Source organism: Sciurus vulgaris, assembly GCF_902686455.1.
Source record: "Sciurus vulgaris genome assembly, chromosome: 5".
NCBI classification, from domain to species: Eukaryota; Metazoa; Chordata; class Mammalia; order Rodentia; family Sciuridae; genus Sciurus; species Sciurus vulgaris.
In genome coordinates this window covers 95,047,466-95,065,233 of record NC_136465.1, presented here as the reverse complement: position 1 = coordinate 95,065,233, position 17,768 = coordinate 95,047,466, and the positions used below count along the sequence as shown (strand labels likewise).

Sequence of the window (17,768 nt, the reverse complement as noted above, 5' to 3'; positions counted from 1 at the left end):
ATTATGGCTAAGTTAGATTCCTACTTACCTCCTTGTCTCTGAGGCTACCATCTCTACCCAGACTTACATTCCATCACCTATAATTCTCTGCTCCAGCTTGAGAAATCCACCTTTCTTGCCTTCCAAACCTCTTCCCTCTGGAATCACAGACTGTCATCAACAAAGTCCCCTAAAACCTCATCTCTGGACGGTTCCTTTCATCTTTCACCTTTACACTCCAGCGAAACCAGGGTGAAAAGCACCTATCAACTGCTTTTACCATAAATTCATGAGTACAGATCTCAACGGGTATTTGCCATAGCAAGTATCTTTTCCCACACTTCCAGATGACTACTTCACACCTCTCTTTTGACCTCCAACAAGCTGCACCAACTTTACTCCAAGCCAATGACTGCTCACTTCCACCCATGCAGGAACCTGGAACTTCCCAATGTGAGAGCAACGACTCTATATTCCCATTTCTCTGCTTTTCTTCTGTTTTAATAGATGGGTTTCTGGTCCTGTCTTCCAGCATGCTACTGCAATTATCTCCCTTTTCTTTCCTGCATCTTCAACTTTTTCCTTTCTAATGAATTCTTCCAACTAAGACATTTCTTGTCCTAAAAAAAAAAAAAAAAAAAGCCTTTTGGCCTGAAGTCTCATGTTACCAACCTATTCTTTAATCTACTTCACATGAAGAATTAACTTCTACTCACTTCTCTACTTGTTGCTTTCCATTCTCTTTTCCACCAATCCATTCTCCCTGCCAATCCATTGTAACTGTCCTTGCCAAGATTCTCTGTCTTCTTTGTAGTTTTGTGTGGTGTTGGAATCCACGCCCTCTTCTCTATCTATACTCATTCCCTAGGCAATTTCACCTAATCCCATTACTTTTCCTTACAACTCTGCCCATCCTCTCATTCTGCAATTGTCTATCTGAGCAAATTCGTCTGACTCTTCCTGCAAACATATACGCTTAATCTATTTTAATTTTTCTTCAACCTTACTATTGTAACCGAAGTGTAAGCCACAACTACATCCTGGATGTAAATGATATACACTCTCTCAGGTGGTCTCCCTGCTTCAAAATCTTGCTTTTTTTATAAGTAAGCAAAAAGATGGATTCATTTTTGTAAACAACATTGCCCAGTTGAAAGGAAAAAACCCTCTAATATCATCCCATTGCACTCAGAATAAAATCCAAATTCTAGATTGTGGCCTTTGAAGTCCCATGTGACCTGGCTGCTGCTTAACCTTTCTACTTCATTTCTAATTACTTTTCCCTCACTTAATTCTAGCCACATGGTTTCCTTCTCTCTGAGCAAACTAAGGTTATCCCTGCCTCAGGGTCTCTGGATTTGCTCCTTGGACCTTGGTTCTAACAGACGTCATTCTTTCTCATTAGTCTCTCATCAAATATCTCCCCCTCAGAGAAACTTCCCCAATCAAATTCTTCCTCTTTAACCCAGATCATTTGTATCACCACCTATCCTTTTAAAAGAAATTTTGCATAATATTTATCAATCATGACAATTTGAAATAGCTGTCTCTGCAGCTATAAAAGAACAAGGACCAGATTTGTTAACTACTGTATCCCAGGCTGGGGTGGGAGTTCAGGAGTAGAGCATATGCCTAACATTCGCCAGGCCCTGGGTTTGATCCCACCTCTGCTGAAAACACGAACACACACGTCACTGTATTCTCGAACCGCAAATACAATGGTATTTGGTACAATGTAGCTACTCAGTAACAGAATGAATGCCATGAAAGAAAGAACAAAGCAAAACAATGCACTGAAAATCCAAGTGGGTCATAATGAAATAAAAATCAACACTGTACTGCTGCAATGACAAAGTAAGAATTGGGTGGGGACTGAAAGATAAAACATGAGAAACAGAGAAGTGCCATCTCTCTTTATATCCCCATTGCTGAGTCCTTCACCAGAATATGTATTCAGTTTAGAGTTCTACAGGGTGTCCACCCAGACTGGAAATACAGGTGAATACGGACCACCTATGAAATGAAAACATATCAATGTTTTCAGACATTATGGCCACCCCACAGAACTGCATTAAGCCACAGGGAACAGAGAACAAAGAAATAGAGCAGGGAACAGATTCTGGAAATAGGTAAAACCAGCAAATTCTCAGGAAACTAGGTTTGCTAATTTGATATGCAACAGGATTGGGAGTGCTGAGAACTGTTCTTTGTTTTCACCAAAATCAGAAAAGGAGGTATTTCACAAGGAATTCTGTTATGAACTGAATGAATTACCCAAAATTCCTATCGTGAAATGCTAACACCTAGGGCCTCTAAAAAAGTAATTAAGGTTTAATGAGGGTGAAGTATCCTCATAAGGAGAGACACCAGGAGTTTTCATATGAGCATGTGTGTTCATTCTCTCCCCACCCTACCACCACCCGTCTCCCTTCACTCACTAAGGAAAGGTCATGTGAAGACTTACTGAAAAGTAGGCTTCTGCAAGATAGGAGAAGAGGCCTCACCAGAAACCAAACACTACCAGTACCTTGATGCTGGGAGGTCGGGCCTCCAGAACTATAAGAAAATAGGCTACCCAGCATGTGGTATTTTGTCACAGCAGCTCAAGAAAACTAACACATAGATTATAAACATGGAGAAATTTTAAATATAAGACTTGAGCTGGAGCGAATTGCTCACTGTCAGGCGCCTATCATGCTCCATTTGCCTGCCTCTTGCCCATCCATCGCCTGCTTTACACCTATCCATCACCCAACGCATGAGGATCACCTTCCAATCATCTGACAACAGTCAGCAAACTGATCGCCCACCGCCAGTGGAGCACCAGCTGCCTGCTGTTGCCTGGAACTTCACTGTGACAGTACCTGCAGGTTTGATTACACGTGGCTGCCGCCATTTTGAGACAACAGCCAGGCCCTGTAGGACCCCTAGCCAGACTGACTGAGCCCTGTCTCCAGGATCCCTCAGCCCAACCGATCAGTCCCTGCCTCTGGGGCCCTCACATCAACTGACTGCTCTCTGCTGCCAGGACCCCCAGACCAACTGACTGTGCCCTATCACCGGGACCCCAGACCGACTGATTGCACCTGGACTCCAGGATCCCGCAACCACACCAGACACACCAGACCTCCAGGACCCCTGCCAGACCAACCGCATCCCGCCTCCAGGACCTCCAGCCGACCATGTCCACACCCTGAGCTGCAGCTCCCCATTTGCCAACACATTTCGAAGCCAGAGAGGCCATCTTGGATTATCCTGGAAGCCTTATCTCCAATCTTTAGGTGGGCAAATCCCATCCTGAGACACCTGCTGGAGGCTTGAAGCTCATTGTCAGGTACCTCTCAAGCATCAGGCTACTGAACACTGGGAGGTTTCATTAGTATATGACTATTATACTGTAGAGTTTCTTTTTTCTCCTTACTGAAAAAATTTAAGTTTTTATTTCTTTACTTTTCTTGCTCTCTTTTCCTTTTGTTAACCTCTTCTCTCAGTCTCTTTCTCCCTTTTTTGCCTGCTAACATCCGATTTCTTTTGATTACACTCTCACCCTTTCTATTTTCTAGAACTTCTGTATATTCTTTTCTTATCCCATTAACAGCCACATTCTACATCCCTCTGCATCCTCTTTGTCCTCCATTAGAAACTGCAGATCTTATTGCAAATCTGTTTGTTTTACCGAACATAATATTTGAACTTCTTCTGTTTACTAGGACAATTTTGTTATTGTCCTCAAGGAGCTATTTGGTCTAGGATTGCATAGTGTCTGAATTGGGCACTGATAATATTGATCTCCCCTTAAAGAAAGGGTTTTGGAAACCTATAGAGCCACTATAAGCCTGTAGGGGGAAATCTGTAATACCCCAGATCTGCACTGCTAGAGGGCAAGATACATGAACAACATGAAAAAACAAGGGAAGAAAATGATCCAAACAAATCCAGATTCTATATTAATAGAATCCAATGACAGTAGGTTAGAAGAAATATCAGAAAAGGACTTCAGATTATGCATGATTAAGATAGTTTGCGAAGCAAAGGATGAGATAAGAGAGCAAATGCAGGCAATGAATGATAATACCAATAAGCTGAAAGAGCAACTGCAGGAAGCAAAAGATCATTTCAACAAAGAGATAGAGATTCTCAAAAAAAACCAAAAAAAACAAAACAAACAAACGGAAATCCTTGAAATGAAGGAAACAATAAACCAAATAAAAAACTCAATGGAAAGCATCACCAAAAGACTAGACCGCTTGGAAGACAGAACCTAAGACAATGAAGACAATATATTTAGTCTCGAAAATAAAGTTGCCCAAATAGAGAAGATGGTAAGAAATCATGAACAGAATCTCCGAGAACTATGGGACATCATGAAAAGACCAAGAATCCTATACCCAGCAAAACTAACCTTCAGATTTGAACATGAAATAAAATCCTTCCATGATAAACAAAAGTTAAAAGAATTTACAAATAGAAAGCCTGCACTACAGAATGTTCTCAGCAAAATATTCCATGAGGAAGAAATGAAAAACAACAATTATTGGGATTGAGGAAGGCACAGAGATACAAACCAAAGGAATGAACAACCAATTCAATGAAAAAATATCAGAAAATTTCCCAAACCTGAAGAATGAAATGGAAAATCAAATACAAGAGGCTTATAGAACACCAAATGCACAAAATCACAACAGATCCGCACCAAGGCACATTATAATGAAAATGCCTAACGTACAAAATAAAGATAGGATTTTGAAGTCCCTGAGAGAAAAGCAACAGATTACATATAGGGGAGACCAATATGGATAGAAGCCGACTTCTCAACCCAGACTCTAAAAGCTACAAGGGCCTGGAACAACATATTTCAAGCTCTGAAAGAACATGGTTGCCAACCAAAAATCCTATACCCAGCAAAACTAACCTTCAGATTTGAAGATGAAATAAAATCCTTCCCATGATAAACAAAAGTTAAAAGAATTTACAAATAGAAAGCCTGCACTACAGAATGTTCTCAGCAAAATATTCCATGAGGAGGAAATGAAAAACAACAATGTAGCTCAGCAAAGGGAGAAACTACCTTAGAGAAAAACCAAAGGAGAAACCAAGCCAACTTAAAAACCAAAAATAAGCCAAATGACTGGGAATACAAATCATATCTCAATAATAACCCTGAACATTAATGGACAAAACTCATCAATCAACAGAAATAGACTGGCAGAATGGATTAAAAAGAAAGACCCAACAATATGCTGCCTGCGAGAGACTCATCTTATAGAAAAAGACATCCACAGACTAAAGGTGAAAGGATGGGAAAAAACCTGCCACGCACATGGACTTAGTAAAAAAGCGGGGGTTACCATCCTTATATCAGATAAAGTGGACTTTAAGTCAAAGTTAGTCAGAAGGGATAAAGAAGGACATTTCATACTGCTTAAGGGAGCCATAAATCAGGAAGACATAACAATCGTAAATATTTATGCCCCTAACAATGTTGCAACAATGTACATCAAACAAATCCTTCTCAATTTTAGGAATCACACAGACCACACCACAATAATTCTGGGTGACTTTAACGCACCACTGTCACCACTAGATAGATCTTCCAAACAAAAACCAACCAAAGAAACCATAGAACTCAATAACACAATCAATAGCCTAGACTTAATAAACATATATAGAATATTCCATCCATTAACGAGCAGATTCACTTTCTACTCAGCAGCACATGGAACCTTCTCGAAAATAGACTATGTGTTATGCCACAAAGCAGCCCTTAGGAAATGCAAAAAAATAGAGATACTGCCTTGTGTTCTATCGGATCATAATGGACTGAGTAGAAATCAATGACAAAATAAAAAAGAGAAATTACTCCAACACCTGGAGACTAAATAATATGCTATTGAATGAAACATGGGTAACAGAAAACATCAGGGAAGAGATAAAAAAATTCTTAGAGGTCAACGAGAATGACGATACAACATATCAAAATCTCTAGGACACTATGAAAGTGGTACTAAAGAGGAAAATTCATTGCATGGAGCGCATTCCAGAAAAGAATAAAAAGTCAACAACTAAATGACCTAACATTACAGCTCAAAGCCCTAGAAAAAGAGGAACAGAATAACAGCAAAAGTAGTAGAAGACAGGAAATACTTAAAATCAGAGCTGAAATCAATGAAATTGAAACAAAAGAAAGAATTCAAAAAATTGACAAAACAAAAAGTTGGTTCTTTGAGAAAGTAAACAAAATAGACAAACCCTTAGCCACACTAACAAAGAGAAGGAGAGAGAAGACTCAAATTACTAAAATTCGTGATGAAAAAGGAAATATCATGACAGACACCACTGAGATACAGAACATAATGAGAAGCTACTTTGAAAATCTGTATTCCAACAAAATAGAAACTACCGAAGACATTGACAAATTTCTAGAGACATATGATCTTCCCAAACTGAACCAGGAGGACATACACAATTTAAACAGATCAATATCAAGCAATGAAATAGAAGAAGCCATTAAAAACCTACCATCCAAGAAAAGTCCAGGACCAGAGGGATTCTCAGCCGAGTTTTACAAGACCTTCAAAGAAGATCTCATTCCAATACTTCTCAAAGTATTACAGGAAATAGAAAAAGAGGGTACCCTACCAAACTCATTCTATGAAGCTAATATCACCTTCATACTCAAACCAGGAAAAGACACATCAAGGAAAGAAAATTTTAGACCAATATCCTTTATCAAAATAGATGCAAAGATCCTTAACAAAATATTGGCAAACTGTATCCAAAAACATATTAAGAAAATCGTGCACCACAATCAAGTGGGGTTCATCCCTGGAATGCAAGGATGGTTTAACATCTGTAAATCAATAAACGTAATCCATCATGTCAGTAGACTTAAGGATAAGAATCATATGGTTATTTTAATTGACGCAGAAAAAGCATTCAACAAAATACAACACCCCTTCATGCTCAAAACACTAGAAAAAAAATAGGCATGGTAGGAACATACCTGAGCATTGTAAAGGCTATTTATGCTAAGCCCATGGCCAACATCCTTCTTAATGGAGAAAAACTAAAATCATTTCCTTTAAAAATGGGAACAAGACAGGGATGTCCTCTTTCACCACTTCTATTCAACATTGTCCTCGAAACTCTAGCCATAGCAATTAGGCAGACTAAAGAAATTAAAGGGATACGAATAGGAAAAGAGAAACTTAAGCTGTCACTATTTACTGGTGACATGATTCTCTATTTAGAGGATCCAGAAAACTTCTAGACCTCATCAATGAATTCAGCAAAATAGCAGGCTATAAAATCAACATGCATAAATCTAAAGCATTTTTATACTCAAGTGATGAAACATCTGATAGGGAAATGAAGAAAACAACTCCATTTGCAATAGCCTCAAAAAAAAAAATAAAATACTTGGGAATCAATCTAACCAAAGAGGTAAAAGATCTCTATAATGAAAACTTCAAAACACTGAAGAAAGAAATTGAGGAAGACCTTAGAAGATGGAAAGATCTGCCATGTTCTTGGATAGGCAGAACTAATATTGTCAAAATGGCCATACTACCAAAAGTGCTATACAGATTCAATGCAATTCCAATTAAAATCCCAATGATATACCTTACAGAAATAGAGCAAGCAATCATGAAATTCATTTGGAAGAATAAGAAACCCAGAATAGCTAAAGCAATCCTTACCAGGAAGAATGAAACGGGGGTACCACAATACCAGAACTTCAACTATACTACAAAGCAATAGTAACAAAAATGGCATGGTACTGGCACCAAAATACACAGGTAGATCAATGGTACAGAATAGAGGACACGGACACAAACCCAAATAAATACAATTTTCTCATACTAGACAAAGAGGCCAAAAATATGCAATGGAGAAAAGATAGCCTCTTCAACAAATGGTGCTGGGAAAACTGGAAATCCATATGCAACAGAATGAAAATAAACCCCTATCTCTCACCCTGCACAAAAATCAACTCACAATGGATCAAGGACCTTCAAATCAGACCAGACACCCTGCATCTTATAGAAGAAAAAGTAGGTCCAAATCTTCAACTTGTTGGCTTAGGATCAGACTTCCTTAATAGGACTCCCATAGCACAAGAAATAAAAGCAAGAATCAATAACTGGGATAGATTCAAACTAAATAGCTTTCTCTGAGCAAAGGAAACTATCAGCAATGCGAAGAGAGAGCCTACAGAGTGGGAGAAAATCTTTGCCACTCATACTTCAGATAGAGCACTAATTTCCAGAATATATAGAGAACTCAAAAAACTCTACACGAAGAATACAAATAACCCAATCAACAAATGAGCTAAGGATATGAACAGACGCTTCACAGAAGAAGATCTACAAGCAATCAACAAACATATGAAAAAATGTTCACCATCTTTAGTAATAAGAGAAATGCAAATCTTTAGTAATAAGAGAAATGCAAATCTACACTAAGATTCCATCTCACCCCAATTAGAATGGTGATTATCAAGAATACAAGCAACAATAGGTGTTGGAAACTATTTTTTTTTTTTTTTTGGGGTGCTGGGGGTTGAACTCAGGGCCTTGTACTTGTGAGGCAAGCACTCTACGAACTGAGCTATATCCCCAGCCCAACAATAGGTGTTGGAGAGGATGTGGGGGAAAAGGTACTCTCATACATTGCTGGTGGGGCTGCAAGTTAGTGCAGCCACTCTGGAAAGCAGTGGATATTCCTTAGAAAACTTGGATTGGACCCACCATTCGACCCAGCTATCCCACTCCTCGGCCTGTACCCAAAGGACTTAAAAATCAGCATACTACAGAGATACAGCCACATCAATGTTCATAGCTGCTCAATTCACAATAGCCAGATTGTGGAACCAACCTAGATGTCCTTCAATTGATGAATGGATAAAGAAACTGTGATATATATATATATATATATATATATATATATATACACACACACAATGGAATATTACTCAGCTATAAAGAATAATAAAATTATGGCATTTGCAGGCAAATGGATGAAATTGGAGAATATCATGCTAAGTGAGATAAGCCAATCTCAAAAAACCAAAGGAAGAATGATCTCGCTGATAAGTGGATGATGACACATAATGGGGGGTTGGAGGGGGGCAAGAATGGAGGAAGAAGGGACTGTATAGAGGGAAAAGAGGGGTGGGAGGGGTGGGGGGGCAGAAAAAAATAACAGAATGAATCAAACATTATTACCCTATGTAAATGTTTGATTACGCAAATGGTATGCTGTTACTCCATGTACAAACAGAAACAACATGTATTCCATTTGTTTACAATAAAAATATATTAAAAAAAAAAAAAAAAAAAAAAGAATTGAGCTGGGCATGGTGGTATGTGCCAATAATCCCAGCAACTCAGGAGGCTGAGGCAGGAGGATATTAAATTCAAGGTTAGTCTCAGCAACTGGAAAAGATCCTCAATAATTTTGTGAAACCTTGTCTCCAGAGAAAACAAAAAGGATTGAGAATGTAGCTCAGAGGTAGAGTATACCTGGGCTCTGGTCCTGGTACCACCAAAATATAAATAAATAAATAATTGAAAAACACTAATAGGCTATCAAAAATTAATCCATTATATATTAAGACAGATTTATTTTTAGAAATTCCAATATAAACATTGCCCTAACCTCTTAGAAATGAATGTTCCTTTACAATGCAAGTGTAAAAGAATCCATACCTGTTCTTTTTCAAGCATATCAGCCTTTCTCAATATCTTCATTGCATAGATATGTCCTGTATCTTTCTTTTGAACCAGTCGTACCTAGAATACAAAAATATGTATTACAGTTAAGCATGGTGATACATGCCTGTAATCCCAGCTACTCAGAAGGCTGAGGCAGGAGGATTACAAATTTGAGGCCAACCTGGGCAACTTAGGGAGATCGTGTCTCAAAATAAAAAATAAAAATGACTGGGGTTATGGTTCAGTGATATAGTGTCCCTGGATTCAATCCCCAGTAAAAATAAATAAACACATAAACACACACACATAAACACACACACACAGTCACGACTATTAATTCAATAGTGGTTGAATTAAGGAGGTTCCTTTGAAGGAAGCTGGTTATTTGCCATTTGTGGGATTTTAGAAATTTTATGTTTTAATAGACATTTTAAACTAACTTAGAACATATATTTCAACAGTGGTGGCTTCAACAGAGCAGTTCACCTCTCCAAAAGCTCCTCTTCCTATAACTTTCAGAGACTCAAAGTCATCCAAGCCAAGCCTGGTCCTCTTGAGCCGTAAAAACTCTGTTTCCTTTCGAGCATGTTGTGATCGGCGTAACTTTTTCTATTGAAAAAAGATAATTTAAAAGGATAATTTATAATCAGGTTTTTTCAAAGGTACTTACAGTATTAAAAGATGATACACATAAAAATAAGGATAGGTATCTTAAATATTACATACTAGTGCTATAATTTATTTACCAAAGTCAAGTGTTTACTAACTGCAGAAAGATAAAATTATCTTAGGAAAACTATTTTTTAACAATGAGAAATCTTCACTCTTGAAACAGACTCCATAATACATTTACCTTAACTAGTTCATCTAATATTATATATACGTATACATATATATAATTCATTCTTTCATTAATATGCTAACTTAATTCATAAATAAAATTAAACTTTTGAAAATGCCAGTACTCTGATACCAATTGTTATTCTGTCAGAAAATCCATTTTGATTGAATTCTCTAATTTCCAGGGTTGCTCTGCCACAACTACTGAGATTTATGATACCAAAATCACACAAAAGCAGAGTTTCCATAGAGATTTACTTAGGATAGAATTTATTCTTGAATAAATTTTAATAACCTGAGGCTTGGCACACTATGTCCTGAAAATATGAAATTGCAAAACAAATTATAAGACATTAAAATATTCAAATAAATAATTTCATAAATTGATTATATAAAGATCATAAAAAAATAGGACTAATAAGCAACATTTTAAAATATCCAAAGGTTCCATTTGAGACAGGTATTTATTTCATTGTTCTAAACCTCCTTTTTCCCTCATCCAAAAAAATTCTGGTTTTGACATAGTTCCTAATAGAAGTAACACAGGATGAAAAATAAACAAAAATCAGTGAAAAAACTCAACTGCTCATCTTCAACTGAATGCTGCCATGCTTTCAGTTGTTCAGCTGAGAAAGGAAGATAGATCAAAATGACCAGAAATATTGCTCCTAAATGAAGCTCAAGGTATAACCTCTGAATTGTCTCTTCCTCATCCTGTATATGTATTTGAAAGAGTTAGGTTAATGATTAATTAGAACTATGTAAATGTGTATCATCATTACAATGGAATTCTGATACCTCTTACAAAGTTAAGATAAACAGAAGAAATTAAGAGATTATGTCCTCAATTCAGGCAGCTGAATAATGTTAAACACCAGACATATCAATGGTAGAAATTATGACACTGTGAAAATAAGTCAAGTGTACAAATTGAAAAGCTTTGCCTAGTGTCCTTTTTTACATCAAATACTGATTACAAATCCAGTGATATTATGGAAAAAGTAAGTAGACAACAATGAAGGAGAATTTTTTCTTTTGATAAGAAGTCACGAGATAAGAGAAGTTATTAAAACAAAGATATAGTAATCATTACTCTGATTACCAAAAAGGCATCTAGATCTAGTACCTATATATTAGTTTTTAAAATACTGCCCTAATTATGGGATTAGTGTGATTTTAATCTTTTAGAAATCAGTTTAATGCAGTTTAAAATGACATTAATAATTACAAAATTACAAAAACACAAGTGGATCCTAGAGCAACAGTAAAAACTATTTTTGCTTCTTTTTACATAAAATGCAATGCCAGCAACCTTTTTTGAACACAGTAGGTGTTCAAAAATACCTTTTGAATAATTTTAAAAGCCTGAATTACTAGTAAAAGACGACCCCCCAAATTAGCTTGTTTTAAATTTTAAGACTATAATTTTTTTAAAGGCCACTTGGTGTCACTATAGCATCATGTCCTTAAAGAAGTTTAAAATATTTAGTGACGAATAAATGTTAAGAATTTTGAATGATAATTCTGAATAAGAATTTTGAATGATAATTATTATAGATTATAAAACAGAATACATTTAGGTATAGTTAAAGAAACTTGTCTAATCTCAATGGAAAAGATGACCTGATTATACCATTTCATAAACAAAGGAAGTTCATATTCAAATGATGAAATCTATGTTGTTAAAAATCAGCTGATACTGACAAATGAAAAAAAAAAAAATCAATGAGATTACTTTCATATAGTAATTACAGGTAACAAAATACATTACCTCTTCATCTGCTAATCCTTCTTCTTCCATGGCCACTTCTAATTTCTTCTGCCTTTTCAAAAGAAAAAAATAATTAGAATTTTAAGCATGTTCCCAACTATTCCCTTTTAAGAAAAACATTTACTTATTCAAATTAACTGCTTCAGATTGCCATGTTAAGAAAATCTTTCAAGTTGGATCAAATAACTAAGAATAATTTTCTTTCTCAAAATATTAATTTAGATTTAGCTTCCCATATTGGACTAAGTTTTACTTCTTTTTTTCAGTGATGGGGACTGAACCTAAGGCTTTGTGCCTGACAGGCAAGTGCTCTACCACTGAACCACATTCCCCAGCTGTAAGCTCTATTTTTATAGCTCACTTCACTTTCTTGCCTAAATGACTGTTGGCAAAGGTGATTACTGTACTATTGTGAAACACTCTATTATTTAATGTACAATCTACCCAAATCATTAATATTTCTCAGTGATTCTAATAAAAGAATAAAAAGATAACAATGCTAAAAGTATAAAAATTTAAGGTGGATATCTCCATTTGAATCCTGGTTCTAACATTTTTTAGCAAAATGAGCTTGTTGGTCCTTCATTTTAAACTCAATTTTCCTAATCAAGTAAAGATGTTCAAAAGCATGATATATACATTTATTGAAATGTCAGTGAAATTCATTAAAATCTATACAATTAATATGAGTTAATAGTTACAACAAAAAGGAAAGATGTTCAATGCAACTGAATATATTTTATATTATTAAAATTCTTTGGAAATTGGAAAGTCATGTATGTATATATGTAATAACCCACTTTCAGAATATTTTCTTCTTTAGGAATAGCCAAATTCAATTATTCATTTTATAAAACAGTACCCTTGGGGCTGGGGCTGTAGCTCGGTGGCAGACTGCTTGCCTAGCATGTGTGAGTCACTGGGTTTGATGCTTAATACTGTATAAAAAAAAATAAACAAATAAAGGCATGATATTCACCTACAACTACAAAAAAATTTTAAAATGGCACCCTTGAATTCAGTTAAGCCAAGCATTTGCAATGTGGGGAGGTATGTGGATAAAGTAACTGGAGGGATGACTTTGGGACACATCTTGCAACTCATTTCCAAGTAAACAGTATTTCATTTCTATTGTATTGGTTTTTCCTAAATATAAATCTGGGAGGACTTGTCCTAATTAGTTTTGGAGTGTGCCAGAATAAGACTAACATTTCAGGATTTGCTCAAATGAATGTTAAGGGTTGACTGAAAACTATCATATACATTTTTTCTTAATTTTTGGATTTACTATTTATGATGATATATTTAAAAGTAATTTCTTTCTTAAACCATCATTAAATTCCTTTTTCCTATGGAAAATTTATTTATTTTTAATTTTTTAAAAAAATGTTGATAGAGCTTTATTTTATTCATGTATTTATATGTGGGGCTGAGAATCAAATCCAGTGCCTCATATATGCTGGGCAAGTGCTCTACCACTGAGCCACAACCCCAGCCCCATCCTATGAAAAATTTATAACAGAAGTACCTAAAGCCTGTTGGTAAATCAGCACCCCAGGGAGAAGATGAAACCTAATATGATATTCTCCATTCACACACTTTCCCCCACTTGTCATAGATACCTACTGAAGTGCCCATCACAGTGATTTTTTTCTTTTGTTCACATATTTTTTCCCCCAGGAGCCATTCCTTAGAATGGAATAAGCCTCTAACATCAGATTCTGTACCTGCCAGCAAGCAAGGCACTTCTGAGTTGCTTGGTGAATGATTTCAAGTTTTCTCTGCAGAAAAGAGTTATAGTACCATTGTTCTGGGAAGGACTATCAGTATACAAGCGACTTTATTCTCTGTCAAATCAACCTCTGCCCCTCTTCTCCTAGATTCCAGCTAAGTCTTAAACTTCATAAAATCCCTCCTTATTCTAGGAAGAGATAACAGTAACTTATCCATTTCCACCATATCTAAACAGATAAGGTACTCATACTTCTTTCAAAATAGCTTTCCCTTTAAAACACTCATACTTTGATAAAGACTTTATTAGAATTATGCATTTATCCAATTAGGTCTCCAACAGATATCACAAGTTTTCTTAAAGTATATGCTTTTAAAAAACATGAGCTGACTAGCTAATTTGTCTTCCATGGCACCAAGTTGAATCTGCTTTTTTTTTTTAATAAAGCATATAATTTTATTCTTTCCTTTGGGAATAAAGGGCAAGACTGAATCACTTTAAATTTTCAGCAAAAAATTTTTTAAATTATGAAGAACAACCTTAAGTGCCGGCTTTTTGAAAATACATAGGTCTTTCTTTTCTTGGTTCTCTTTTACTTTATTAACTCTCCCGTGACCATCCAACTCTATCAATTTTAATTACATTTACTGATATACTTGGATTTCCTCCTAAACTGTTTTGTCCTTCCTATTTTGTCATTTCAATTTTGAAGTTCTTAGTAATTCCATTTTTCTTGTTTTGTGTTCTTTTGAATTGATATTTTATCTCATGTCATTTTTTCCTTCTACTATTTTGGAAATTACAAACTTTTTTCTAGGTTAGTGGTTACCTTAGAAATTACAACATATATACTTAATTGGCTAAAGACTGAAGTTCATCTTTATTCCCTTTCTACAAAGATCTTTAATTCCAATTATTTCTCTTTTGACCTATATTCTATCACTAGAAAATATTTTAATTATTAAATGCAGAAGACCTTATTGCCATTTTTTTGTGGCTGTATACAGTTGTTTGAGTTCTGATATGAATACATCTCAATAAACCCTTCATAAATTGAAAATATCATAAGTTAAAAAGGCATTTGGGGGGGGTACCGGGAATTGAACTCAGGGGCACTCGACCACTGAGTCACATCCCTGGCTCTATTTTGTATTTTATGTAGAGACAGGGTCTCACCGAGTTGCTAAGTGTCTTGCTTTTGCTGAGGTTGGCTTTGAACTTTCAATTCTCCTGCCTCAGTCTCCTGAGCTTCTAGGATTACAGGTGTGTGGCACCATGCCTGGCTAAAAATGCACTTAATGCACCTTACCTACTGAACGTCATGGGGACATACTATACATAGAACGCTGGTTGTTTACCCTTGTCATGGTGTGGCTGACTGGGAGCATCATGAGGGAGTATCAAATCACATATCATTAGTCTAAAGATCAAAATGCAAAATCCAAACTCTAGTTTCTACTGGATGTGTATCACTTTCACACAACCATAAAGCTGAAAACTCATGTCAAACCATCTCTAAGTAAGGAAGCATCTGTACAACAGTTGTTGAGATTTATCCAGGCATTAGCCATTTGGATATTCTTTCTATTTGTGATCATTTTCCTTTTGAATATTTGGGAATTTCTGCTATTTGTGAACTCTCAAGGTTTTGCTAGCTTCTGTTCCAATCTTGCTCCTTTCTTCCTTTAGGACCTTTAGAGATATGTCAGCTCTTCTTATTAGTCTCCATGTTTCTTAATTCTCCTTCATATATTCCTATGCTGTCTCTCTAAAATCAACTTCTGAATGCTTAGGCTTTATTTTCCTTGATTTTCTAGTTCACTAATTCTTTCCTCAACTGTATCTAATCCACAGTTAAACCTGTCTAAAATCTGACTCTTATCTAGTTCTGTTTCACAAAATTACACCACTCTGGTCTGCAAAGGCAGTAAATTTCTGGGCTAGCACTGACTTATCTCCCTCACACTTTGTTGCTATACTCTATCAATCTTTTTATTTGTCAGTTCTTCTCTATTGTTGTCAATCCTAATTCAAACTGCTTTTCCGTTTACTGGAACTGCGTCACTAACCTTTCCTATTTCTAATTTCCCACTTCCGTTCATCCATTCTGTGTATCACAGTTAAAGTTCTCTTTTAGAGAAATATTTGTGATCACTGCTCAAAAATCTTCAAGGCTTTCCATCATCAAGAGAACAGCCACATTAACAAAGCATCTGAGGCTCCTAGGATGTTGAAATCTAGCACATCCTGTGCCTGAGCCTAAATTGGACATTGCTTGACCTGACAGTGATTTCTTCTATCTCTAATATCCCTCCTCCTGCTCTTGTACCTCTTTTTCCTTCCTTTTATGTAGGTATAAATAGTATTCTTCCTTCAGAGCCCTGTTTAAATGCCACTACCATTATGAACTATTCTCAATTGTCTTAGTCAAAAGTAATCTCTCTCTTTTTTTTTTCAGTTCCTTGAGTACTGGAGACTGACAGGGGCACTTTACCACTGAGCTATATCCCCAGCCCTTGATATACCATAATTTATTGATTAACACATGATATAGGTATTTGAGTGCGTAAGGCTATGGATACCCCAGAAAATTGTTTTGTGAAAATAAAACAAGTAACTAGATGCACTGTTGGTGCAGAAAACATAAAAACAGCATAAAGGGATCTGTAATATTCAGATTAATGAAAAAACCTGATTACAGTTCACTTACAGCATAATAGTTCATTTAACTGAACAAAATTTCAACCAGCCTTTACTATACCTGGTTTCTCTTTCTTCATGCTGTAAAATTAGATTGCTGTAAAAATTTTCCAATGTGAGTTTGGCTACAGTCACTCTTTCCCGGGTATGGTTGCTCATAGGAAAGGTTGTTGTAGTCCCTGCTGTCATTGCCATAGTAACAGAAACTGAAACGACACGTTAAAAAACAAATTCTTTGGTTAAAAAGAAAAAAAAAAAAAAAAGCTCTATTCCTTATAACAAACTCTAGAAATATTTAATTCTAAGAAAAATTCTACTCTAACAGTTAACATATCCAAATATTTCATATTATAAATAATACAAAGTTAAAAAGAAAAAAAGAAAGAAAAGAAAGCACTATTCCCAAAGTAAGAGAAATTAATTTAGCATTGGCAAAAACAGGGATGAATTATAATAAAGAAGTACCAGTGGCAGTGCACACATAATATAGACACACACAAAAAGTCATATTCAACATCCAAAACCACAAAACTTCAGTCCATTTTGCTGACTTATTGATGACTAAATAAAATTTACAAGATTTTGCTAATAGTTATAGTTGCATCCCTGATAAATATAAGTCTTCTATGAGTTAATGTAATTTAAATAGTAAGAAGTAGCTTCTGCCACATAAATTGTATGAAACATGGATGTTGTATCAAATATGTGTGCAAGCACCAGTCTAAAGTTATTCATATAGGCATAAGCTAATTTAGGAGAAATTTGCTAAAAATTGGCCCCTCTAGACGGGGTTATAACTGTCCCCTTTCATTCTTAATTCTACATCATTCCAGACTGTACTTCAACAAGGTGCATCATACTTCTCCAGATGAGATGAGGTCCATTTCCTTTTCAAATGAAATGAATGCCTGCAGGAACAGGCAGGAAACAAAGATATGAATCAAGCCAGGTAACACTAGAAGTTCTGTGGCTTTAACTGGGCGACTTACGTTGTCTTAAAGATGTTCAAATGCCAACTTTCAGAAACCAC

General features: G+C 35.8%; 1 protein-coding gene across 6 annotated transcripts in view; it reads right to left on the bottom strand.

Annotated features, from left to right (window-relative positions):
* STK38L (serine/threonine kinase 38 like) overlaps window positions 1-17,768 on the bottom strand; it is a 74,912-nt gene that overhangs the window by 10,982 nt on the left and 46,162 nt on the right. For 4 of the 6 annotated variants that reach the window (XM_079139406.1, XM_079139401.1, XM_079139402.1 and 1 more), the window contains 4 exons: window positions 16,800-16,944; window positions 12,307-12,358; window positions 10,182-10,304; window positions 9,690-9,773 (listed from right to left, as the gene is read on the bottom strand). In XM_079139406.1, coding sequence (XP_078995532.1) covers window positions 9,690-9,773; window positions 10,182-10,304; window positions 12,307-12,358; window positions 16,800-16,933 — 393 coding nt within the window. In that variant the 5' untranslated portion in view covers window positions 16,934-16,944. Of the gene's footprint in view, window positions 1-259; window positions 580-9,689; window positions 9,774-10,181; window positions 10,305-12,306; window positions 12,359-16,799; window positions 16,945-17,768 lie in introns of those variants that run through there. The other 2 variants (XM_079139405.1, XM_079139404.1) reach the window with 2 other exon arrangements.